Here is a 27,392-nt window from a genome sequence, read left to right on the forward strand (position 1 = left end):
GCAGGCAAAACTACCCATGGGGTATTGTGGACACTACATTTGAAATTGTGTTAGTAACAACTAATTGATAAAGTCATTTACTAAATGCTCTGAATAAAGATTTTTGGCTGTTTTTAAAGAACCGCTGTCACCCAAGTTTATTTAGCTTGAGAAAGGGTCCGGAGGGTCCCGAAACGTTGCTCTTTGCTTGTTTATATGTACTTGGGCAAATAAAATACAATTTTTTCACGGCTTGCATCTTCAGTGTGCTACTGAATTTTTTTGCTATTGGATATTGACCCCCATGCAAGGTGAGGTTCTTCCAGTATTTGCACGGGATACCCGTTTGGGTAAGTTAACAGAGGGTTGAGCTCCCCAATACTGCTATTGCTACCCAAGTTTATTTAAAGAATTTGTTTTATGGTGCAGATATAGTGTGGTTAACCTTTCCTCCAACAGTTTTCTTCCACATTTGTATACTATCAGAGGTAAAAGTGATTTTCGGGTACCCCCACACCATATATATTATTTTTGTGTAATTGTGAGTAAAGGCAGTAGACTGTTAGCTGCACTGCGCCAGGAACTGACATGAATGTGTATAATCTCTGAAAAGCTTTCTAGAATATGTTTTATATAAATTAAAAGATAACAATAATGTTGCATGACATTTTCTTTACTTTATTTATATTCAAAAGCGTGTTAACGCCTTACATTAATAAGGTCTTGCTATTATAAACCAGTTATTGTACTATGACAGGCAAAGATAAGAAAGTCTTACCAATAAAATGCTTTCTTCTGTTTATTACTATTGTTCTGAGGAATATAGCTATGACATATAGTCGGGCAACAGGTCATGTTTCTCCCAAATCTCAAAAAGGCAACCTAAAAACTCCCTGTGAGGTCTTCAAAGCACAGAGCTGGCATATGCTTTCAGATCCTAGGTGTATAAAGTGTAATTACTTGCCCTTTGTAGTCACAGCTGGATGCCAGCAAACACTATTGTCCCCCAAACAGAGGAAGGGACTTTAGGCCCTGCCAGGAAATGTGAATGGAGCACTTGCGATGACTATGTAACAAAAACATTTCTCAGGGTTTTTCCTCCTAAAATTTGTTGCCAAGTTTGAGGCAATTACTGCCCAATAATTTTGCTGTGTGATAACCACGGTTCCAGGATAACATGCAGAGTTCCCTTTGCATACTGAAACAAATCATCAGCAATCACAGGTGAAGGCTGAAGGGATGGAAATGTATGATATAAAGTACTACAGTTAGGCACTTCTGCTGGCACACCCATAAAGACAGCTTTCCCTCACCTTCACATAGAGATGTACAGGCTCAGTCCTGGAGCGTGAGCTGCATGTTAGGTCAGAGTCAGGGCCATGTTTGCTGTGGCCTGGTATTTGATCAGCTGCTCCTAGTAGATTGTCTTCATTTATAGAACAGTGACAATGCACAGCAAAAGCTGACAATGAGAGGTCACAGTCCAGATATACAAAGGAGTTAATCACCCCATCACCAAAGAGGAAGTGTTCAATGTGCTGCTGATGTGTTAAGCCAGTGGAAATCTCTCTATAAGGCAACTATTTTCTCTTTTATTAAAATATTAGGAAGAATTAAGGAAGAATTAAAGCTCGATTAAGAAACAGGCTACATCTTATGTCTTGGGCTTCCATGGGCCAAGGCAACCACAACCCTCCAAAGGTGCCAATTTTCCTTCCATGGATTCACAGAACAGGCCTTGGGCTGCTGTCAGTTATTTAATCTTCAAGACCTGATCACACTATAGAGTATATATAATACATGCAACTTTCTTACTACTAACATTTTTATGATATGTGATGACAACTAAGCTTATCTTCTTAACAGCCCAGAACATACTTAACATGTGCAGTGCCTTTGGCGCCCAAAAGCTCGCTTAACAATATCCAAGATGAGGGTCGGCTGAAGTAGACAACTTTGACAAAGAGGGTGTGCAAGATGACTTTGAAGCCACACACTGTTGATGTCATTATGCACACTTGTGATGTGAATGGAAGATTTATGCCCAGTTTTTAGAATGCTAAAAACCGGGCAGAAGGTTTTGACCTGGACAGCCCCTTAAAATACCAGACTGTACAGGTCTAAACCATACAGGTGGCAACTCTACATGTATCTCTGCTGTTATAGAGATGCTAAGCCACTGGATTAATACAGAAAGCTTAGTATATAAAATACAGCATTTCCTCCCCTTTTTTGACTAAGTTCATTATATATACCTGTATATATTCAGTCATGGCCAAAATTGTTGGCACCCCAGAAATTTTTCTAGAAAATAAAGTATTTCTCACAGAAAAGTATAGCAGTAACACATGTTTTGCTATACACATGTTTATTCCCCTTTGTGTGTATTGGAACAGAACAAAAAAGGGAGGAAAAAAAGCCATATTGGACATAATGTCACACAAAACTCCAAAAATGGTCTGGACAAAATTATTGGCACCCTTAACACACCCTTTGGAAAAAATAACTGAAATCAGTCGCATCCTATAACCATCAATAAGCTTCTTACACCTCTCACTGGGAATTTTGGACCACTCTTCCTTTGCAAACTGCTCCAGGTCTCTCTTATTGGAAGGGCGCCTTTTCCCAACAGCAATTTTAAGATCTCTCCACTGATGTTCAATGGAATTTAGATCTGGACTCATTGCTAGCCACTTAAGAACTCTCCAGCGCTTTGTTGCCATCCATTTCTGGGTGCTTTTTGACGCATGTTTGGGGTCATTGTCCTGCTGGAAGATCCAAGATCTCGGACGCAAACCCAGCTTTCTGACACTGTGCTCTACAGTGCGACCCAAAATCCTTTAGTAATCCTCAGATTTCATGATGCCTTGCACACATTCAAGGCACCCAGTGCCAGAGGCAGCAAAACAACCCCAAAACATCATTGAACCTCCACCATATTTCACTGTAGGTACTGTGTTCTTTTCTTTGTAGGGCTTATTCTGTTTTTGATAAACAGTAGAATGAAGTGCTTTACCAAAAAGCTCTATCTTGGTCTCATCTGTCCACAAGATGTTTTCCCAGAAGGATTGTAGCTTACTCAAGTACATTTTGGCAAACTGTAGTCTTGCTTTTTTATGTCTCTGTGTCAGCAGTGGGGTGCTCCTGGGCCTCCTGCCATAGCGTTTCATTTCATTTAAATGCCGACGGATAGTTCGCTCTGACACTGATGCTCCCTGAGCCTGCAGGACAGCTTGAATTTCTTTGGAACTTGTTTGGGGCTGCTTATCCACCATCCGGACTATCCTGCGTTGCAAACTTTCATCAATTTTTCTCTTCCATCCATGCCCAGGAAGATTAGCTACAGTGCCATGGGTTGCAAACTTCTTGATAATGTTGCGCACTGTGGACAAAGGCAAATCTAGATCTCTGGATATGGACTCAAGTTCTCAAGTCCTCAGACAGTTCTCTTCTCCTCTTTCTGTTGTCCATGCTTAGTGTGGTACACACAGACACACAATGCAAAGACTAAGTGAACTTATCTCATTTTTCTCTGCTGTCAGGTGGGATTTTTATATTGCCCACACCTGTTACTTGCCCCAGGTGAGTTTAAGGCTGATGGCAGACGTGGCGTAGGGCTGATATTTTTGGCAAGCGGAAAAACATTTGGTGAAAATACAGCCCTACGCCTGCTACTTGTGCCTGCACCCGAATGAATGAGATACGCTCGGGTGCAGGCACATATAGCCGATATACGCAAAAAAACACGAGACTTTGCATTCTCACGCGTTTTTTTGCATATATCGGCTACCTAAAGGAGCATCACATGTTTGAACAATCTTATTTATCCACAATTTTGAAAGGGTGCCAATAATTTTGTCCAGCCCATTTTTGGAGTTTTGTGTGACATTATGTCCAATTTGCTTTTTTCCTCCCTTTTTTTCTTCTGTTCCAATACACACAAAGGGAATAAACATGTGTATAGCAAAACATGTGTTACTGCAATATTTTTCTGTGAGAAATACTTGATTTTCTGGAAAAATTTCTGGGGTGCCAACAATTTTGGCCATGACTGTATATATATATATATATTTTTTTTTTTTTTGCACAGACATTCGTGATCCACAAGAAAGTGATGGTAGCCTACATTGGACTGATACATTCTGGAATTTGAAGCCCCTTTACTGTCCATCACCATCCATCCCTATGAGGTTCACCCTGAATGCCAGTTAGGGTGATATTTGAGGAAAATGTCCATTTGCTCTACAATATATACCAGGAAGTTCAGATTTACGTTTAGTTACAGTGAGATTTGAGGAAAAAATGTCTTTGCTAGATATTTTCTGAACCATGACTAAACGGACGGCTGATACAACAATATTTTTCTATATCAACTTTGTTATTAGTTACAGGGGCCGGACCAAAGTTTGGACTTCCAAATGGAGCTTATATATGAAGTAGGATACCTTAACTAGTTATCAGAAAAGTACAGTTATTAGGTGTGCCAAATGAAACCAGTTCTAGCAACCTCACTTTGTTGTGCCATGTGACATTTGAAGTATACTATGCTAAACTGATATATAAAGGTATAGGACCTGTTATCCAGAATGCTTGGGTCCAAGGGTATTCCGGATAAGGGGTCTTTCCGTAATTTGGATCTCCATACCTTAAGTCTACTAAAAAATCAATAAAATATTAATTAAACCCAACAGGATTGTTTTGCATCCAATAAGGATTATTTATCTTAGTTTGGATCAGTTTCAAGGTATTGTTTTATTATTACAGAGAAAAAGGAAATCAGTTTTAAAATTTTGAATTATTTGATTAAAATGGAGTCTATGGGAGACAGGCTTTCCGTAATTCAAAGCAGATAACGGGATAATGGGTTTCCGGATAAGGGATCCCATACCTGTGCAATAATAAGGGAGGCAATTACTAATGTTTGATTTTTTTTTTTCACAATTCATATTTTTCACTCCAAAATACGATTTTGTTACAGAAGAAACTCAGGGAAGCACAGCAAGAAATGCATCCCATTCTTTTTAATGAGGTTGTACTAACACAGGAGCATGTAATCACTTACATGTGCCTGTGTTAGTACAGCCTCATTAGACAGAATGGAATGAGTTTCTTCCTGTGCAGGAAGAAATGCTTGTGAGTATGAGCCCTTGACAACGACAAAAAGCTTACTCTTGTGCCTTTACCTAGACCCACTGCGTTGGCCTCTGTGCAGACATATGGAGCAGATTTCGGTGCGAAAATTTATACGTTGGTAGAACGTGCTCTCCTTAGTTTAGTACAGCTATTCACAATATCATAATCTTGTTGTAAGAGACAAGGCCTGCCATCATCACTAATAAAACAGAAGTATAAATAAAAAATGTCCAGAATCCCAAGAGTTAACAGGAGAGGTAGACCAGGAAGAACTATAACAGTAAAGTCAGTAGAATAAGCAGAACTTTACATTGCTTTCCATGTACAGTATGTATATGCCATGTGCTTTCAAAGGAAACCTTACATTCCTGCTGCTGACACGGGCAGGCGCGCATGGGGGAGCTCATCGGGTAGGCACTAAGCCATGGGTTCTGGGGCAAACCACTGGGCTAGCTGGCTGTGAGATTTACGAGCTGTTTAGCTCTGTGTCTCAGCCGCTGGCAGTTTCATTATTTATTTTGTCCTGTGGAGCTGGCTGCTGTGTGCAGAGCTAGCAGGTGTCTGGAAGCCAAATGTCTGTGCAATCAGCCTGCGGAAAAGATGCAGCAAGCTCAACAGCACCCCGGCTGGATGATGCCATGCTTTATAGTAAGTGATGGAGTTATGGGGCGTGTGGCATCAATTTAACAGTAACGCTGCCACTGCGCTTTTATGAACACACCTGTGTTTTCAAGTCATAGTTAGAGAACAAAATGGGAGAAGCTATAAATATGATTACAGTACAAATGCAGTCTCTTAGTGAAGGGATCTCCCAAAGGGCTTTATTGTAGTGCAGCCTATTCACAGGCTCTCTGGCAGTGAACTTGCAGCAGCACATACTGCTAATAAGATGTACTAAAGAGAATCAGTCCTAACGTAGATGGCAGCAAAATGATAAATGCTCCTCATTTCCATGTTCCTACCCGTGGCTCCTATAGCTGGGCAGCCCTTAGCTGTGCATTGCTGCAATGGGGCAGGTGGCTGGACCTGACTGAAACAAAATCAAATCTATCCAGCCAGGCATAATAGAGCTGCTGTGAAATGGAGCATTTCTTATAGCCCTGGGGCAGGGAAAGATTTTAAGACGTCTATAAAAGCTCTAAGCACAGCTGTTCTACCATAGGCTTCTTTGGAATGCAGGGGTGAGCACTGATGTAATTACAGAATTGGTGCAGCAAAGCTGAACCAATGACCTTTGTGTTACAGGGGTGTCGCGGCATTGGCCTTTTAAGTGCAATATTGCTTTCATAACCACCAGGGAAGGTCTGCAGAATTTAGGAAAACACTAATTACTACGAGTGGATTATGCACAAACTAGACACATACATACATACACAGAGTACATGTATACAATGTATGTATACATCACTGGCATATGCCAAAGCTTTATGTAAATAGAACATCCACATAGCCATACCAAGCATGTATTATGTGCTTTGTCTTATTTACTATGATGCTAAGTGGGGCTCTAATGAAGACTGAAACATCTGAACTTATGACCTTTAGACCTCTGTAACCTCAGCAGCAATCAAACTTGCTGATGCAAACACAGCTTTTATCTATAAAGGTCTATTGCTGACATCTAGTGTTCAGTCTAAACATTGCACTTTGGGAAGTCATTTTAGTCCAGTGTTAACCCAAGAACTTGTATAAGTAGTATGATTAATGTATATTTATAAAGCGCCAACATGTTCTGCAGCACTGTATAATAAATGGGTGTATACACCGAACATACCGATTACATACAAAAAAAATAACCATTTACCATTTTGGACCCTGCCCAAGAAAGCTTGCAATCTGAAATCTCATAATTCTGTTTCTGCTTCAGGACAATTCTTTTCGCCTGATTTACTAACAAATGTGCTAAAACAATCTGGTACATTCATCAACATTAAGGAATCTGATGAATTGAACAGGTACTACAATATAGAAAATGAAAGGACTGACTAGTGGTAGGGGGTACCTACACTAGTGCAATTAAGCACCCTTGTTAGTAAATCCTACTACAAAGTCCTACAATGTTTTAAAGTGGACCTGTCACCCAGATATAAAAAGCTGTATAATAAAAGTCCTTTTCAAATTAAACATGAAACCCAAATTCATTTTTATATTAACACATCCAAACCCATTACAAAGGCAATTAAAAATCCCAGCTGTCAATCATATATTGCTTGCCCCGCCTCTATGCCTTAGGCATAGAGGCGGGGCAGACAAAAACTTAAGATTTTCATTCAGCACTACCTAGATGTCACTGCACATCTCACTTCTCCCCTCCCTCCTCCTCATCTAATTGTGTAGCCAGTGCATGGGCATGGGCATCTGGTCCCCCATTCTGGCACATAAACAAGATGTTGTCATGATACAAAGATTGTCTTCATAACAGTGTCCACAAAATGGTGCCTACCTGCTTGCTTTAACTGAGTAATTCCAAGACGGCTCATACAGCCTTGTTAAATGCCATGTTGTAAGGCTCTTATGCCTTTTTGCCTATGCTTTATGCCTAGATTGTAAAATGCATAAGACATGCTCATCTTAAAGGACAAGGCAATGCAAAATGTAATTTTTTGCCTAATAAAAGAAAACAAAATTCTAAGCAGCTTTGCAATATACATTTATTACAAATTTGTAATGATTTTTGAGTTATTTGTCTATAAAATTGCTATCAAAAGCAGTGTTTGCCTGTCCTTTTCTATTCTCTGCCCTGGTGGCTCTGAGGCAGCAGACTGACAGACTTGACTTGCTGGAGAAGACTAACAGTTGCAACATTGTTTAAAAAGTAACAACCAGGAGTTCAGCAAATGCTGCTTTCAAAAGCAATTACATTTACAAATAACTTTTAAAGGGCTACAAATTTTTAATTATTTCATATTGGAAATTGCTTGGAATTATGTTTTCTTTTATTATGCAAAAAATTATTTTTGGGGTTGACATGCCCTTTAAAGACAGAGGTTTCTTTCTTATTGATTTACTGATCTTATTATTTCTATACTGTAGATTTAGGGCCCCACCAAATTGTATGAGCCAATAATATCACAGAAAAGATGATTGATGACATAATAAAGTTCTGTTTAATATACTCCCTGTGTGCTCTCTATATACAGATATCATGAAGGAAGAGGCAGATGCTATAGGACAGTACTAAAGAGTATGTGGGGGGGGGGGAAGTACTGTCAGCCTACCCATTTTTATCCTTTTGTTGGCCTTTATACCAAGCTGCAGCTAAAAGATAGTTCTGAAAGTTCTACCTGATGTGCTTAAAGTACCACAACTGCATAATATTAGCAGTTTTGTTGCATGTTTTCCATAGGTTCATAGAGTACAGTGCCACAGGCTATGATATGTACAGTTTTGCACTGCAGGTGAAAACAACTGATGTGATCAGCTGGAATAAAATAGCTAAGCAGTGACTAATGCTAAACAGTTATATAATAGTACAATATATATATATATATATATATATATATATATATATATATATATATACATACAGTATATAGCCTGAAGCCATACAAGAGAGTGAGGAGCCCAGCTCATAAATGCCTTCCTCCTAGAGATGTACACATCCCGTAGTGTAATATCTTCCCACATCTGTGCCACATGCATTGCTCCAGAAACCAATTACATGGATGTAGATGTTCCTCCACAGAGCAGTTTATAACGCTATCAGCGCACAGATAGAACTGCTGAGACCACTAGGAGGCAGGTACTGTACCATGTATACCACCAGTTATGACACCTAGAGGGGAACTTTTCATTCATTCATTCATTCATTCATTTAGTGTTTCATTTGCTTTTAGTTTTTTTCATTATTAAAGATTAAATACATTTGTACTGAAATGGAATGTTTCATCTGACAGATACAACAGCATAATATAAATTTAACAAAATGCCACAGGTTTTACAAAAGGAATTAAAAAAAACCTTACTAATGCAACATAATGCTGTCCAACCAAAGGCCTTAAACCTGATAGGTGATGTTTATAAGATTCAGTCATTCTAACTGGTCTAGTGTACAGCTGCAGTTCAAACATGCCAAATTGCAGGTCCCTTTCTGTTACAGTGACACCAACAGGTTGAGGACTGAACATTACCTTTTATAGAGGGGCCACACAATACATGTCAACATTGCCCCTTAAAGAAGATATATGATATATATATAATGTGAGGCTACATCTAATGTGACATTTTCCTTGACGGCAATTATAACATTGTTGTGCAAGTAAAACTGAATTGTGCTGAATGATGCAGTGTACTGGGCTGTTTATGCTCTGCCCTGCTTTCATGGAAGAACCACTGCTACAACTGACTCAGCTTTATATTAGAATATCTCACTCATATTCTGATCACCATGTGCATGGGAGCACCACTAACTTACATTTAAAGAGAAACAACTGCAAAGAAAATTGAAATATTCAATCTACTAAATAAGACACTCAAAAGAGAATGCTGTGTTAATTCAAATATGTGGGAAACCCTACATTTAGCAGCATTTATTCATATTAACACATTGTTGGAAAGATATGATGTCATCATGTGTACGCGATAAAAATTTAAATTAAAGGGTAAGGTGGCCACCTGTCCTGCTGTATCCATACCATGAGAAAACTGCGACTTTATCCCATATAATATTGGATATTACCCTGACGCAGTGAGCAAAGTGCGCTTTCAGATGCAATTGCTATGTTTTTTTCCCACAATGCACTATTTTCCCCAAGAATTCATGTTTCTTTTTGCATAAATTGGACACAACTGCACTGCATCTGGCACAACTTCGTCCAATTTGTCAAAATGGACACAACTGAGTTTGCGCTTTGAAAATGTTTTCTCAGCCTGCCTGGTGTCAGTTTCGCTGTTTACTCATGCCAGTTCCAGTGTTTGACGTGTGAATGACATCTGCGCCTCTATTGATGCAGGGTGCTGAGGGAACAGTAGCTCCAGGGTTCACACAGCGCCATGTGTCAATAGATGCAGCAGTGCTCAATTCAGAATGGAAGGCAGGAGGGACTGATCTCTGCTGAGCACAACTATACGGAAGTGCACAGAGCACATTTGAACCTTTAATGAAAGTGGTTTTAGATGCAACTCACTGTGGGGAAAATCACAAATTGCCAACTGCGTCTGCAGACATAAATAAGCCATATTATTTATTATAGTGGAAATAAAAAAAAAAATATCAGTAATAAAAGCTAGCATGTAGCAAACAGTAGATGTAATTCTTATTTTAACATCCGTCCAGTACAGTGGATAGTATAATGGTACCAGGATACAGGAGTCACAAATCACAGCATAAAGCCAATAAAGCAAAGCCGACACGCAATCCTGCCATTAAGCTACATTCCAAACTCTGTAAAACTTCTATAAAGTCCTCAACATATGAAGGGAGGCCTTCAATGAGGGGTGTGTGTAGTTGAATGCTCTACATAAAAGTATTTATGCTCATTATCAGTAAATACCCCATCTTCCAAGGACTGATCCAAAATGGCCTTTAACTACATCCTGACCCACTAAATGTAGATATGCTAAATCTTAGGTTAATTCGACAGAGAGCTGATTCTGGGACCGCCAATAAACACAGGCCATTGTCTTGGCCCGAGTGCAGGCACACTGCATACTTGAGCAGTTGCTCAAGCCCCCAGGCTAACACAATGATTCCAGGTACAGGCACAACGATAAGCTTTTTGAAGAGTACGGGTGAATTCTCTGCCTGCATTTATCTACAGTTCGAGAATCCGCCCCGTGTGGCTATAGACTTACAGTACTGGATTCATTACTGAGTTTTCTTTTCACTGATACAGTTCTGGATCTGTTACTTAGAAACCCATTATCCAAAACAATACCAAATACTGCAATACTATTCCTACAATGTGCTGAACAAACAAATCTTTTTAATGACTTGGTTTTCCTCTGTAGTTATTTCTGCCAATGGAAAAATATTCATTTTTTTTCTTAAGGTATTTTAAGTAGTCTCAAGAAGACACAGCATTCTCCACGTTGAAAAAAAGCCTCTTATCTAGAAAACCCAAGGGCCAACTACTAATAAACATTACATAATCAATAACAAATACTGTAAAATAAATACATACATCTGTTCATTGTGTGCTTACTATGACTTCTGAGAGGGAGGAGATGTTAGGCACACATTAATCCAGTTTATGGATTTGTTTATCTCTCAACATGACTTCAATGGAAGTCTCTGACTGCACTGATATTTTTCTAATTTATTCCTTCCTTATAAAGTTACTGAAGCACTAACTAAACTTTTATTGGGGAGAGAAAATAGCACATAGTTGTTTAAGATCATAGTCTGATAAAAAAAAAAAATAATCTTTTTATTTTTACACAGCAGTAGAACTGCACAGCCCACATCATGCTTCAATGTTTTCTTCAACCCAAAACTGATTAGTAATATAAACCCATATGTTTTTATTTAAAAAGATATTTTTTAAAAAATAATAAGAGAAGAAGTTAGAAAGTGAAAGCTTTAAATTCCTTGTCGTGTGATCTTTCCATAATTTGGAATTTAAGTTTGCTAAAAATCATTTAAATATTGAATAAACCCAATCAGGCCCAGATTTGTGGCGAGGCCACAAAGGCCCGGGCCTAGGGCGGCACAAACTTAGGGGCGGCATGCTGCCCCGCTGCAGCACGCGCCGAGGTGGGGTTAGGGGGGCGCAGAATCGGAACGGCCTTGGGGCACGCGGTTTAGAAATCCGGCGCTGAACCCAATAGGCTTGTTTTGCCTCCAATAAGGATTAATTATACCTTAGTTAGGATCGAGTACAAGGTACTGTTTTTTATTACAGAGAAAAGGGGAAATCATTTTTAAAAATTAGAATTATTTGCTTATAATGGAGTCTATGGGAAATGGCCTTTCTGTAATTTCTGTAACTTTTCAGGATAACGGGTTTCCGGATAAGTGATCCCATACCTGTGCAATGTTGGATATGACTGCTTTTTTGGAGTCAAGAAGGATTTTATTATTTTTGAAGGCAAATGGACAGCTTCAGTTGTATTTTCTAAGGTGCTTTCCTTTGCCATAAAAAGCCAGTGATATTACATGTGGAACTGTGCTGTGATTTGGTGACTTAGAGTACAGTGGGTTTGAGCCATGCTTTTTTTTTTTTTTTGATATGCGCACACACTCACACCCTGTCACTGTTTCAGCAAGTTATAAGGGAAGAAAGCTGACTGTGGGTGGGAGGGAGGAATCCTGCTGAAATCAGAGCCTGAGAGAATCTAAGTGTCAAGGGCAATCAATCAACTCTGAGGCAGATTACCGGCATTCCAGTGCTTCTAGGCTCGCTCCTACCAAAGGCTGAACTGGGCCAGCCACAACAAAGGTCTGGCTATGTGCCCAGGGAAAGAAGAGAAAGCACAGTGTATGTGTGTATATATGTGTGTGAGCTAGGAAGGAAGGGTAAAACAAAGAGGGTGGAGGGTGTTTGGATGCTATTCCTAAAATGTCTGCATGTTCTTCCACATCCTTAGTGGCTCAGGTTTCCATTGGCGGTGCCAGACAATGCAGGACAGATAGGAGAAAGAGATGTTCAGAGCGTCCTTTATCAAAGTGTTAACCCATTATGTTCTAGGAAAAATTTACATCATGAAGAGATAAAAAAATATTATTGCAAATGCAAATGCTCACAGAATGACTTTTATATTACTAATCACTTCACTATTCTGTCTGGCTTTTCCTTAAGACATAACTAGAAGGGGTTCAGCCATGTCACAAAAGATGAAGAAAACAAAGGCCAGGGAGGGGCTCGTAATATAGAATGTGAATATTTCTCTACAAAAAAAAAAGTATCTTGAAGGGGAGGGGGAAAAGTATATTGAAGAAGAGGAGCCTATTGTCATGGCTTTGAAGTGGAAAAGAAAGTGGAACTATTTACCACATGCATTGCCTATGTACTCTAATAAAATATTTTAAAAATATATATATACATATATATATATTAGGGATGCACCGAAACCAGTTTTTTGGAACCGCCGAATCCATCCCAATGGATCCATCCCAGATTTGCCGAACCAAATCCAAATTAGCATATGCTAATTAGGATCCAGAAGGGGTAAAAATCACGTGCGTGCACCAAAAAAATTTTGTGCACTTTTATTTTCCAAAGAGGGAACCCTGGACGATGGATATTCTATATCTACAACTCCAGAATTCATAATTTGCAGACATTACATCCACGGGGGCTTAATAGAGAATATGACCTGTATGCATTTATCTAAAAGGAAGCATTGCTTAAAGAAAGTATTTCTGGTATTATATAACAATTTTTTCTTAAAGGGGATGGCTATGGTGTTGTAAAGAGGTTATAAGCATATGTGTCATCTTGCATGTGGATACCATGTATTGAAGATTGTGCGATTTTCTTTTTTCTTGTTGTTACAAATTTGCTTATATTAGGAATGTTACATGTTATGCACTTTTATTTTCTGAAGGGGGAACCGTGGTCGATGGGTATTCTATAAGTAGGATTGTGAAAAGAGCTTACAATCTACAAGGAGAAAGGGTTGAGACACAAGGTGTGGGAATGGGCACAGGGTGTTGCTAAACTAGATTAGGGTAAGATTCTCTGAATAAATGTGTTTTTAGAGAACTCTTGAAGGCAGAGAGATTGGGTGAAAGTCTGACAGTTTGTGTGAGCGAATTCCAGAGAAGGGGGGCAGCCCTTGCAAAGTCTTGAATGCGAGCATGTGAGGAGGGAATGAGAGAGGAGCAGGTCAGTAGAGGAGCGTAACAAGCGGGTTGGATGGTATCTAGAGATGAGTTCAGAGATGTAGGGTGGGGCAGAGTTATGAACTGCTTTAAATGTGAGGGTCATTAGTTTGAATTTTATCCTGGATGGTAGGGGAAGCCAGTGCAGGGATTGGCAGAGCGGCATGGCAGAGGAGGAGCGGTTGGAGTGGTGTATGAGCCTGGCAGCAGTATTCATTATGAACTGGAGAGGGGACAGTCTTTGGAGGCCAATTAATAGGGAGTTACAGTAGTCCAGGCGAGATATTATAAGAGAGTGAATAAGAATTTTGGCAGCATCTTGGGTGATAAATGATCGGATTTTGGAGATATTTCTTAGGTGAAAGTGACATGATTTGATAAGTGATTGGATATGAGGAGTGAAGGACAGGGCAGAATCAAGGATAACCCCAAGGCACCAGGCCTGGGAAGATGGGGTGATGGTAGAATTGTTAACCGTTATAGATACCTCGGGAACAGTGTGGGCGTTGGATGGGGGAAAGAGAATCAGTTCAGTTTTAGAGAGGTTTAGTTTAAGATAACGTTGGGACATCCAAGTGGAGATAGCGGACAGGCAGGAAGAGACGCGAGTTAGAAGCTCTGGGTTTAGATCAGGAGAGGAAAGATAGATCTGAGTATCGTCAGCATAGAGGTGGTACTGAAAATTAATTGATTAATTTGCCAAGTGAGGAGGTATAGAGAGAAAATAGTAAGGGGCCCAGGACAGAGCCTTGAGGAACCCCGACAGAAAGAGGCAAGGGAGAAGACGATTCACTATTGTAAGAGACACTGAAGGATCGATCTGAGAGATAAGATGAAAACCAGGATAAGGCAGTGTCACAAAGGCCAAGAGAGCGGAGAGTCTGGAGGAGAAGAGGGTGATCCACAGTGTCAAAAGCAGCAGAGAGATCGAGAAGTATTAGTAGCAAATAGTGTTTTTTGGCTTTAGCCGAAAGGAGGTCATTTGTTAGTCGGGTTAGAGCAGTTTCGGTGGAGTGTTGTTGTCTAAAACCAGATTGTAGGGGATCCAGGAGGTTATTGTCAGAGAGGAATAGCGTCAGTCGGTTGTATACTAGGCGCTCAAGCAGTTTGGAGATGAATGGGAGCAGAGAGATAGGTCGGAGGTTAGTAGGATTGGAGGGATCAAGGGAGGGTTTTTTCAGAATAGGGGTTACAAGTGAATGTTTCAGTTGGGAGGGAAAGATTCCAGTAGAGAGCGAGAGATTGAATAGATGAGATAAGGATTTGATAAGACAGGGGTTGGCATTGCGTAGAAGTTTGGTAGGAATGGGATCAAGTGTGCAGGTAGTAAGGTGAGAGGAAGACAACAGTTTTGAGACTTCCTCTTCAGTCACTGGGGAGAAGGAGCCAAGAAGAGACTGGGTAACATGTAGGGAGGGAGGGGAATGGTTATGGGGATTAAGTTGTGCAATGTCACTTCGGATGGTGTCAATTTTATTTTTAAAGTGCTCACCAATAGCTTGAGCAGTGACTGAAGCACACGGAAGGGGTGGAGGAGGGGACAGCAGAGAGTTAAAGGTAGAGAAGAGTTGTGCAGGTTTTTTAGAGAGGGAGTTAATAAGTGCAGTGAAGAAGGTTTGTTTAGCTTGGCAGAGGGTGGTGTTGTAGGAGAGCGGAGCAGATTTGTAGCTGCAGAAATCTGACTCTGACCTTGATTTGCGCCAGCGGCGTTCAAGTGCACTTGACTGTTTTTGGAGGGATTTGGTATGAGCAGTGTGCCAGGGTTGGAGTGGTTTGGGCCTCACGCGTTTAGTCTTGGCAGGAGCAAACTCATTGAGGGCAGTGGTGAGTGTGCTGTAGTAGACAGAGGTAGAACAACATTTTGTGAATATAAGATCCAGGGAGTTCCCATTGGAGTGAGAGCACAGCAGCTTATTTATATAAACTATAGTAGTATTCCTGAAGCAAACACCCCAGTTTTACCAGTGCAGGGCCACACTACATTATATTTCAATTACTTTAAAACACTTTCATTTTTTGGTGTTACTGTTCCTTTAAGAAAGTTCCTGTGAGTGCAGTACTTTTTCTCTTTATCATTTTCTTTACCTGCATTACACAGACGTAATGAATTTAAGACTTTTTATAACCTTGGAGATGGAGTCAACAGATCTGGGACCCCTTTTAGAAGCTGATAACTTATCATTTTGGACAGACAATCACAGTCTCCTCAAAAAAGTATCACAAAGGAATACCAGGGAAATGTAACCCATATCACATTAACCAAAAGTGCCAGAGCTAGGTAATCTTTTAAAGATCAATTAAACTTAAAGGGGCCCAGTCACCCAGGCATAAAAAAATGTATATTAAAAGTCCTTTTCAAATTAAACATTAACCCCAAATTCCTTTTTTATTAACATATCCATACACATTTTAAAGGCATTTAAAAATCTCAGCTGTCAATCATATATTGACTGCTCCACCTCTATGCCTTAGGCATGGAGGTGGTGCAGACAATTACTTTCACTTTCCATTCAACATTCACTTTCCCCCTCCCTCCACACCATCTAATTGTGAAGCCAGTGCATGGGCATAGACATGAGGTACCCCATTTTGGGGTGATACAAATCTTGCCTTAATAACAGTGTCCACAAAATGGCGCCTGCCTGCTTGCTTTGAAACAAGATTTATAATATTTATAGAGCGTAAGTGAAGTTTATTTTGCTTGACAAACACAATAGAAAAGAATTTGGAATTATTTCTTAGTGTTACAAGCCCCCTTTATGACACTGGGTAATTTCCTGGCAGATTTGCAAAATATGGGTTATGATCTTAGCTATAGTTGCTATTTCAAAGGGAACTGAGAAAGCAGAACAGTTAATAAATATTATTATATTAATTAATATTAATAATGATTTTACATACACATGAGATGCATGTATCAGTAAGCTATCCCATCACAGTACAAATCCTGGCCAAACAGTTATATATATAATATATATTTAGTCTCAATTGATAACTTGCTTGATGTGGCCCCCTCTTTGGGAAAGGAAAGGGTGCTTATAAAGTAAGGAGGTGAAAAATATGCCTGTAGCAATTCTCACCAGATGTGCTAAAAGTTCTGTCAGCATTCATGCAAGGTAACACAAGGTCAGTGCAGGCATAAAGACAATGAAGGGACATTCTGGGCTCCCCTCAGCCAGATGTGCGCTAACAAGGAGGCTGCCCTTCCAGCTAATAAGGTCAGGCACTGGCTCCAGCAAGACGAGCAAACAAGAAGGGTCTTGGCTCGTGTGCAGCTTTATCTTGGCACTCTCTGCATTTGCAGCTTCCTAGATCCTTTCAGAGTAAAATGTGGTAACAGCAGCAGAGAAAGGGGAAGGATGCTGGAAGCGGCTGTCTCCAGACTCATTTGGCTCTTATGCCTCTCCACATTGTTGTGGTTATTGTTCCTATTCCTCAGAGGAATAAAATCAACAAGAGCCTCCTTGTAACTTTTAAGGAATGAAAGGGCTTGCAAAGCAGTCACCCTCTTCCTTGTTAAAGTGCCGTCCACAAAATCCCCCTTCTAACTGCAAGACCAAACACCCACCAGGCCTCTTTCTTTCATTGTACACACTAACCAAAACAGTGTACATCGCCAGGGATTAATATATTTGCTGTAGTATTTCTCTAGCCAGAATACATAAATATTGTAGGTAATGCATCAGTGTTCAGTAGGAAGTAGCATGTTTCTAAAAAAGAAACCAAACTAATTTTTAACAAAATGAGCTGAATAGAAAGAGTTCTTTAATTGTTTTATTTCCCAATGAGGTTTCTCTCCCTTTCTTTTCTATCATAATTTTGTCCCCCATTCCTTTATTTTCACCATTCTATTACAAATTTTTCTAAGATGCTTCATTTTATTCTTCCCTTGCTATTTTCCTACTGTTCTCCCCTTCTTCTTTTGGGCATTTTCTCCAATTTCCATTATGCTTTTTTACCCTCTCCCCACACTATTCTTTGTTCTCTTCTATTCTCCCTCTTGTGGTAGTTTGCTGCAAAAAAGTTTCCCATGCACGGAGCCTTTCTTGTGCCTCCAAACCTTTCTAGGCCATATATAATATACAGCATCACTGGAATTAAAATTTGCAAAGAATTTACTTTTTAATTTCATTTTGCAATGTAATGATCATTAAAGAGCAAGGAAAGGCTTCTACTATAGCCCCTAATATATTGTAGAGCCCCCTTGCCTGTAACAAATCGCCAACTTTATTTTTTTTAAATAATGCAAACTTCTCCCAAAAATTGGATTTTAACTGTACAGTATTTGCAGTCTGTCACGACCGCCATCTTGGATTTGATTCCCCAGTTCGCACCCCGCCCGCCACCACAAACACCCGTGCCCGTGCTGCATTGCAATGTGTTTGTAAAACATTAATAAACTATACAAGGGCAAATTTATTCTGACAATGCATATTTTTGCCTCCCCCAGCCCTGTTTATTATATACCAGGGTTTTTTCTCCGATTAACTGCAGCTTTCCGCTTCATGGTAGCATGCCAGAATCAGCAGGCAGGAAGCATACCCGTGCCCAGAACCAATTCCAGGTCATGCAGCTCTCAATATTTCTGGATACTCAGCATGATTTCTTCCCTTTGGTTTGTCCCTAGTGGTAGCTACTTGATAAGGAAGTGTGTTATCATTAGCTTTGTGTTTAGAAGGAGGCGAACTGTGTAGAGATTTGTTGGTGATTGGGTTGTGTGGTTTCAGGGAAGGACTAACTCTGCAACAACAGTTTTATTTTAACTAGTCAGGTTAGTCAGATTAATTTAGAATATGCAGTTTTGCTTGGTAGCCTTTTGGGACAACACCATTCCTTCCCAACTGTCCCGATTTTCGCAGGACAGTCCCTCTTTTACCAGCTCAACCGGCAGTCCCGGATTCTTACTTAAAAGTAAGAATTTAAGAATTTAAGTTTAATTTCCCTTTGATCTCCTGCACTGAACACTAAAAAAGTTACAAACTAAAAAATAGCTTTTGGCAGAGTGCCCAGAAAGTTAACAAGCCACACCTGCACTTAGATACAATTGTAAATAATAAGCTAAACAGGTCTCTTGGGGGAACTGAGACTTGCAGCTTAAAGGGCAATTTCAGCATTTTTAGCAAAACTGTTATAACACATAAAACAACCCCAAAACCCCCAGAAATGTGTGATATGTGTGATATTGGTGCACATGCATACTTTTCAGATACCTTCACAATCAAAGTTCAGACCCCAGTGCCGCAAGTCAGCAGTGCTAACCAGTGATGTGCAAATCTATCCTTTTTTGCTTTGTCAAAATATTGGTTAAACTGTGAAAATTGACAAAATACATTGGAGTCTATGGGTGTTTTTTAGCAGCAAACCCTGGTAAAAAAATATCCCTTGGAGCTAGTGTTAATCAATGATCCACTGCCATGCCGTCCAGAGCCAGGAACTGGTCCGCAGGCCGGTGGTTGGGGACCCCTGATATACACTGTAAAAATATGTTATTATTGTGCTGTGAAAAAGTCATTTGCGCGCAAACAAATTTTCTTTACACAGACTTAAGTCAATTAACCGCATTAACATTTTTTTTCCACATCTTTGTTATGGCGGAGACATTTTTGTGTAAAAAATGTCTGGAAAAATGTGGTGGGTGTGACTAATTCTCAAAAAAGGTTGTACACAATAGTCACGCCCGCTTTTCAACAAAATTTTTGAAAACTGTTGGTAGAGGTGGAAAAATTGGTCTGTGAACAAGCTGGTCTGGAAAAATTGGTCTGTGAACATTTTTATACAACATTTTTACAAGATTTTCATTTACAGACATTTTTCTAAATTTCCCCCATAGTGTTGCCCAGGGTTTTTACCATATTTCTATTTGTTAAATATGTTATTCGATTTTTCTCAAGACACAAAGAGACATAAAGATGCAAGACTAAATGCTTATAGTCATACCCTCTGAACAAAGAGAAATATTAGCTAGGAAAATGTAAAATGCTGTATATATTTTGCTAAACGTGCATGTAATAAAATGTGCTAAAAATAAGTGGAAGCCAGTTCTGCGAGCCTGAAATGTAACGCCTTCTACATGAGTCTAAGGTTCACAAATGGGAGCAGAGCTTTTCCATAGTTACAGAGCCTCCTCAGTTCACAACTACAACATCAGCGACTCCCCTGTCCTCCCCCTTTTCCAGTAACGGCGCCTGCAAGTTTCTTTGTTTTGATACCATAAAACAAGCCAGATGCCGACTTAATCCCCACAGATGGAGAGGATTTGCAAACACATCCAGTGAGTTCCCCGGCTGTGAGTCTACAGCTGAGCTGCTACCACATGCACAGAGCTCAACTGGAAGGGATGGGATAAAAAAGTGGAGGTGTGTTTGTGTAGGGGGGGACCTCACATGTAATTGGTTCAGTATGTATAGTTTAGAAGCTGACAAGGTGTCAATGTTTGCATGCGTCCACATGTGTCCACACACTCAGCCCATCTGAATGACTACACACTGGCCAGGAAGGCAGAATTCCAACACTCCTTGGAACGCAACATGCTGCAGTATGTAAAGGTACAGGAATCCTCTGTATACTTCTTCTAATGACATCTCCCTTTTTTAAAACATCTGGTACGTACACTTGAAGTTCTCTGCACACGGAAATTTCATTTCAGACTATATGGGCCACACAGACCACTTTTTTTGCATGATTATGAAGATTATGTTATCCATGACTATGCAGACATTAGTTTTAACTGGAAAAGGTGCTGTGTTTGGGTATATTTCTATTCTGTGTCTAATAAACCTATGCTATTTTAGCTCCAACGGGCAAAATCTATGAAAGAAGTGTAATTGTGAGCAACTTTCCAAAAATATATTAATTCAAATTTTTCTGTGGTTTAAAAGTATAAATGTGATTGCTATTGAAAACAGTGTTTGTCTGTTAATCTCTGCATTTATAGTTTGGACTCCTAAAATTATGTGGCAGAATTCAGCTGATTACCAGACCTAGAGGGGAACTGTTCTGCTAAATTGCAAAGCAAATACAAATCCAACGAATAGGGCTTGGCTAAACATACTTTTTGCCTATTGTTTTAATTATGAAAAGGTATGTTTTTTGTTATTTCATGAGTTAAATGGGACAAACAGGGAAACTGATGCTACTCCATATTTGGTTCTTGTGAGGTAGATAATTAGATTACCAGAATAAAACCCCCTCCCTCTGTTGTGACTGTTCTGTAAGCAAAAATCCATTATGCAGAAAGATTATTCGTGCACTGGTAATCTACCTTGCAAACATGGAGTAACTTCAGTTTCCCTGTTCAGATCACAATTAAAACAACTGGCAAAGTATGTTTAGCACAACTGGTTATACTGTCCTTTTAAAACCACTGAAAATATATATTGAAATGGTGCTTAGAATTACATTTTCTCTCATTATGCAAATATTTGGATGGTTATCCCATTTAAATATCTGAGCTCTTTTTTTACACAAATACAAAGTGTTCTCCAATGACAATGTGCATAATGTTTCTTTACCTTGGAACATTTTTCAGCATCATGACTACAGATTTTGCTTCAAATGATATTTGCAGTGAGCATATTGTGGGTTTGGTACAAAAATTAAAGAGATCCACTTTAGATCTTACAATAGGGGTGCCCAGACTTTGTCACCCTGTGATCTACTTTTTTCACCTGGCCTCTGTCATGAGATCTACCACAGTTATATTAGTGTGACATCTATCATTTTGCGCTATAAGCAAGAAAAAGTATCAATTGGTGTTTAACAAATACACATAGCAATATATAAATGCAGTGCCAAATTCACATTTAATGCCCAAATAACTTTATTCAAGTGCCAACTTCAAGTTTAATGTGAAAGGATTGTAATAGTTTTTACTTCCCTTCTTCATGGCCCACTTTGTAGTCTGCACACAGAAACATATATAAAGTGGGAACAAATATATACAGCGGCCCCATGGGACAATCTTCTGTACTGGGATGAAACTACAAAGATGGATGCCTTAAGCAGCGGCATTCAAAAGTTCCAGTATGCTGGGGGGAAAAAATAAGTACTGGCACCCCTGTCTTACAGTGTAAATCTCACTTTATATTGGTGGTACAATAATAAGGACTAGTAACTCTAATCCATTGTGCTGCAAGGAAGCAGACACCCAGCCAGCAGGGTGATTCATCTGAAAGAAAATAAACTTTAAGCTCTCTTGCTTAAAATTCAAATGGAGTGGGAAGTTTCTTTTCTGTCACCTGAGCTGAAGTGCTAGATCGGTACGGCTTCTTGATACTGAGGGACCCCTGTTATCTTTGTAGCAGCAGCACTATGCACAGCATTAAAGCAATAGGCAAAAATATGTTCAGCACAAGCCCTATTCATTAAATTAATTTTTAAAAAGGGGGTACCACCCATTTAAGCAACAAGCCATAGATTTGTATCAATGAACAGATATAATGCGGGTGATAATCAAACCTAACCTGTATAAGTGGAGTTTCTGTTGTACCATGCCCAAGTGAATGCTGGGTTCAGTTTGACTGTAAGAGTTATAGTAACTGCTTTGCAAATGTTCATTTATGATGCTGGCATAGCTCTTTCCTACACGCTGTTACACAAATTAAATCTACTGCCTCAGCTGCAGGCGGTCTAGAGGAACGCTCCAGGCAGTGGGATAAGTTGGGTGTTTGGTTTTGTGCCAGTCCCAGTAATGTGTCAGGTAAAAGTGGAGAAGGGACATAATGTGCAGAGCCACTCATAATTAGGTCCCAGTAGAAATCTTTGGAACACATTTTCAGCCAGAACTAAGGCATCAGCATAATGTAACTTCATTGGGAAATCTAAAGACGTTAACCAAAAAGCAGGTGTTACAAGCCTTCTCTTGAGATATATTCCCAACCTGTGTGCCACAAAGCATAATTCTTTGTACAAAATTTTTATATGTATAATTTAAATTTAGAGCATGAAATTCAACCTCAACAGCATCCTTCTGAATCCACCACCTGTTCTCTCTCTACAGCAAGAAGCATAAATGAGGAGATAAACTGCTGACTTTGGGACAAAAGCCCTTTTAGCTACAGTCAAACCTCTTTGAGGCATAATAGACATAAAATGTACTGCTCTTTTATGCATTGTTTGACCGTTCACTTGTGCAGAAAATAACTGATGTCACTTTTCAGTATCACCTTACTACATGGTGATAAAAATTACAGTATCTGATAATGTAAGAGAATACAGAATGTCCACCACACGCCATCAAGTTAAATGTTATGCGAAAGGTGTTTTCCAATGTAAAATTGAATCTGACTGTTCACATTTTCTTACTTCACAGAACAAGATCAAGCACAGGTTACTACATTCTGCAACACAGTTGGATCATATGATATACAAGCATCAATGCAAAACCACCCAAAAAGTATCTTAGCAGTCAAGAATGTGACTGGAATATCACAAAAAATACTAATTTACTATTGCACTTTCACACCACGCATGCAGCTATCGCAATGAGACATCTTACACTGAACTATAATTATGGAATGCAGGTACAAAGGCACAAACCCCATCCACAAATCCATACAAATCCCACAATACTGGGTGTGTCACAGATCCCCCAACTTACTGTAGTTCATCCTACACTGAATGCTATCCTTTAGGGTGCACTGTAGAAGAGTCACATTTCATCATGTCCCCAGTCCTTAAATGCATTGCCAGAGACCCCCCTTAAGTTCCCCATGCACCCATTACCTCAAAGTCTTCTCACTGACAGCAACAGCTAGAAAATTACTCTCCATGATAAACTTATTCTTAAACAATAAAGTATGACTCCAACTTACAACAACAACAACAACAACAACAACAAACATTTGTAAAGCGCTTTTCTCTTTGGGAAATGATGTTGTGAGGGAATAAGAGGGTTTAACCCCCGAATCCGTAGAGAGTGCGGCCCTGGCACTTGAGAGCATACACCACATCCATAGCGGTAACAGTCTTCCTCTTGGCGTGCTCGGTGTAGGTGACAGTGTCCCGGATGACGTTCTCCAGGAAAACTTTCAGCACCCCCCGAGTCTCCTCATAAATGAGGCCGGAGATGCGCTTGACTCCCCCTCTGCGTGCCAGGCGGCGGATGGTGGGCTTGGTGATCCCCTGGATGTTATCCCGCAGCACCTTCCTGTGGCGCTTGGCGCCTCCTTTCCCCAGGCCCTTACCGCCCTTGCCTCTGCCAGACATGTTCAACCTTCAAAAGCTTAGTGGGACTTAGTGCGGTGTGAACCTGATGCTGCTGCTACTGGACTGGCATACCCCAGTATTTATTGACCAAAGCATCTATCCCCAAAATGTAAACCAAATTGCCTTAATTGGTCACATATACCCTATACCTGCTCCCCACAGCTTCTCACATCTGAGCTCTAGTACTCAAATTACCTACTGGCACTGGAGTAGCTATAGAGAAAGCAGACCCCACAGTCACAGGAAGGCCCAGGGGACAGTCAGGCATGGACCATAGGGTTTGCTACCGCTATAGCTGTGTAATAAGGCAACAGAATTCCCCCCTCCCCGGCTGCTCTCCTACCTGCAGCCACGTTGTGGGGGAAGCAGGTGGGCAGAGGATGTGGAAGGGGATGAAGAGTAGGCTGGTGGGGGGGTTCCAGGTAAGAATAAACGGGTGCCCAGACCCTCCAAAGACTTTTTGCGGGAGGGCAGAGGGGCCAGTGCCATCAAGTTATGCTGCTGCAAGTTGGGGTTAAATGGAACAATGAAACAAAGTTCACCTTTAAAAAAAATGTTGCCTTCAGCAGCCTATTTTGAAAAGGTACTGTATTTTTGCATTTGCTCTGTAGCAAACTGCAGAATAACAGTGTAATTCAAAACTGTTTCACAGTGCATGAGACATCTAATCTTAATACAGCTCATGTTAATAGTAAACTTCCCTGTGTGTGTCTCAGCATGTAACACTATAAGTCTACATGTGTATTGTTACATATTCAGTAACTCTATACAGGTCATATTAATAGGCATGGGCAAAGTGATTATAACTGAGCATCAGAAATGTTTCCAGTGGAATGTCCTCTGTTGCTTTATACACAAAATAAGTCACTTTTCCTCAGTACGTATCAATTTTTTTTTTTCAAACATGAGTTTTGTGTCAGATGATCAGTAAATCAGAAGCCAATAAGTTGGTGCACAAGGTCTTCTGCATTAATATCTAAACTTTAACACAAAACTATCTACACCACACCAGGAATAGGGTTTTCCCAGGCTTCCTTATTCTGTGACTCTGGCACAGAAATATATAAAGGGACATGTTGAGTAAATGCAGAAGTTACATTCTCTGCTTACACCAGTGAATTAATGTTGTAGTATTTAAAGTTCTGCAAATACTGCAACATGAGTCCTCCCTTCACCACAAACAGACATGTAAGTCACATTGTAATAATCTGGATATCCGGAAACCGTTATCCAGAAAGTTCCGAATTAAGGGATTGGCCATCTCCCACAGGCCCCATTATAAGCAAATCATTTTTAAAAGTTAAAATTATTTCCTTTTTCTCTGTAACAATAAAATAGTACCTTGTACTTGATCCCAACTAAGATATAATTACTCCTTACTGGAAGCAGAACAACCCTATTGGGTTTAATTAGTATTTAAATGATTTTTCAGTAGACTTAGGATGAGGACTTAGGTATGGACATCTATATTATGGAAAGAACCCTTATCCAAAAAGCCCAAGGTCCCGATCATTCTGCCACAACCTGCACATAGACCTGCACCCCAAAGCTGTCTACTGTCCAGCAACATTCCTTATTATTTCTTAAGCTCTCCACTCCCAGTTATTATGCCAGTTATTATCCTATTTGACACCCATAATCAATTCACTTCTAAAAAGAAGCACTTCCAAAAGGAAAAAACACAGCAATATTTTCTCCAAATGAGGCTACGATGCTATTTTCATAACAAAAAAGGAACAAGTGAGACCTTTCACAAAAGAATATTTAATCCTTCTTTTTGGTTTTTGTACATCAATCAGTAACAGGGGAAAGTTTATATGGGTGAACGTGATGGGGTTTTAAAGGGCTATTTCATATCATTGTCAGTAGTAAATGAAAATCCATAGTGGAATGAATTGCTCTTAGGAATGTATAAGCTGTAAAACAACTATATTTTAACCAAACTTTCCAGCAAATGAATCCGGAAATCCCAGTAAATGAATAGCAGGTGTTTGCAAACCACTAATCTCTTCTGTTCCTCCTGTGTGCCTGTTGAAATCCATTCATGGCACTGCCTGCCTACTGTAATCTGCATAGTTTCTTCCAAAAACTCTGCCCAGATATCAAAGGCCAAGCCAACTCATCTGTTATGCATCAAATGGCAGCATACCCAGCCCTTGTGTCACCAGCATTATTCAGAAGTGCTCAAATGTTTAGGAGACAGAGGTCTTAATCCTTTAACTGATGTGAACTATATATGAACTCTTATCTATCTTCAATCCATATATGAAGATATCATGATAGTAATATGTAGTGATGGGCGAAATAATGCGCCAGGCATGGATTTGCGGCAATTTTCCGCATTTTGCCATCGGTGGATTTTTTGCGCAAAATGGGTGCCAAATTTCTTAATCATTTCACCGGTTTGCAAGTCTTTTCAAAGATTCGCTAATTTTTCAGCGAAACGGGACAGATTTGCTCATAAAATAAAAATTTTTAGTGTTACTTTTTCTTTAAGTCTCCCCATATTTCTCCCGTTCAGATGATCAAAAGCCTAATAGGAAAAAAAATGCTGAGCTTGGGAAAGTTCCCATAATGCCTCCTGCACCAAGACCAAGACCAGTGTACATGCTCAGTTTGTAAGACTATGAGGAAGCTTCCTGCTGATTGGCTCAGAACACACATTCCTAAAGAGGGAGGGGAAGTTCTTAGCATTCTTGAGGGAGGGGGGAGCAGGAGAGGGGAAAGAGAAAAGAGCTGGCACAGGAAAACAAAGAGACAACAAATCCTGTTTCTGACAGAGAAATCAGTGCAGCGTTTCTGTGAGTGCTTATGGCTGTATTTACATAGACCTGTTAAAGCTTACTTAGTTTTTACCTTTCCTTCTCCTTTAAATAAACAAGGTGCTATGTAGAATGGGAGAAAAGGCACAGGTTATATGGAAGATAAATGGTAAATTCCCCTTTATATTCTACAGAGCTTATATATAAATTATAGTATTGTTACTGAAGCAATCACACAAGTTTTACCAGCGCAGGGAAACAGTACATTATATTTTAATTACTTTCATACACTTTCATTTTTTGGTGTTACTGTCCCTTTAAGAATGACCTTGTAGGCACCAGAAAGATGCTGTCACTAAGGCCACAAGCACACACTGTGGGGTGTATTTATTAACATTGGAGACAAACATCACCAGTGATGTTGCCCATAGCAACCAATAAGCAATTAAATTTGAATGGTCACCTTTGAGTTAGAAAACAAAAATCAGACTGGTTGCTATGGGCAACATCACCAGCAATCCTAGTCTCCAATGTTAATAAATAGGTCC

General features: G+C 39.8%; 2 protein-coding genes and 1 long non-coding RNA gene across 3 annotated transcripts in view; 1 reads left to right on the top strand and 2 right to left on the bottom strand.

Moving 5' to 3' along the window:
• gse1 (Gse1 coiled-coil protein) overlaps positions 1 to 27,392 on the bottom strand; it is a 322,402-nt gene that overhangs the window by 282,984 nt on the left and 12,026 nt on the right. The gene's annotated exons all lie outside the window — the stretch shown is intronic.
• LOC108647449 lies at positions 20,008 to 23,705 on the top strand. Its single transcript, XR_001924476.2, has 2 exons — positions 20,008 to 20,421; positions 23,187 to 23,705. It is a non-coding gene; the product is annotated as an uncharacterized LOC108647449 (long non-coding RNA).
• On the bottom strand, positions 23,731 to 24,117 carry LOC100485271 (histone H4). The gene has a single exon (XM_018093526.2). It carries the CDS (start codon positions 24,080 to 24,082, stop codon positions 23,771 to 23,773), a length of 312 nt encoding a protein of 103 aa, XP_017949015.1. The 5' UTR covers positions 24,083 to 24,117; the 3' UTR covers positions 23,731 to 23,770.

Source organism: Xenopus tropicalis, chromosome 4 (genome assembly GCF_000004195.4).
Source record: "Xenopus tropicalis strain Nigerian chromosome 4, UCB_Xtro_10.0, whole genome shotgun sequence".
Lineage (NCBI taxonomy): Eukaryota > Metazoa > Chordata > Amphibia > Anura > Pipidae > Xenopus > Xenopus tropicalis.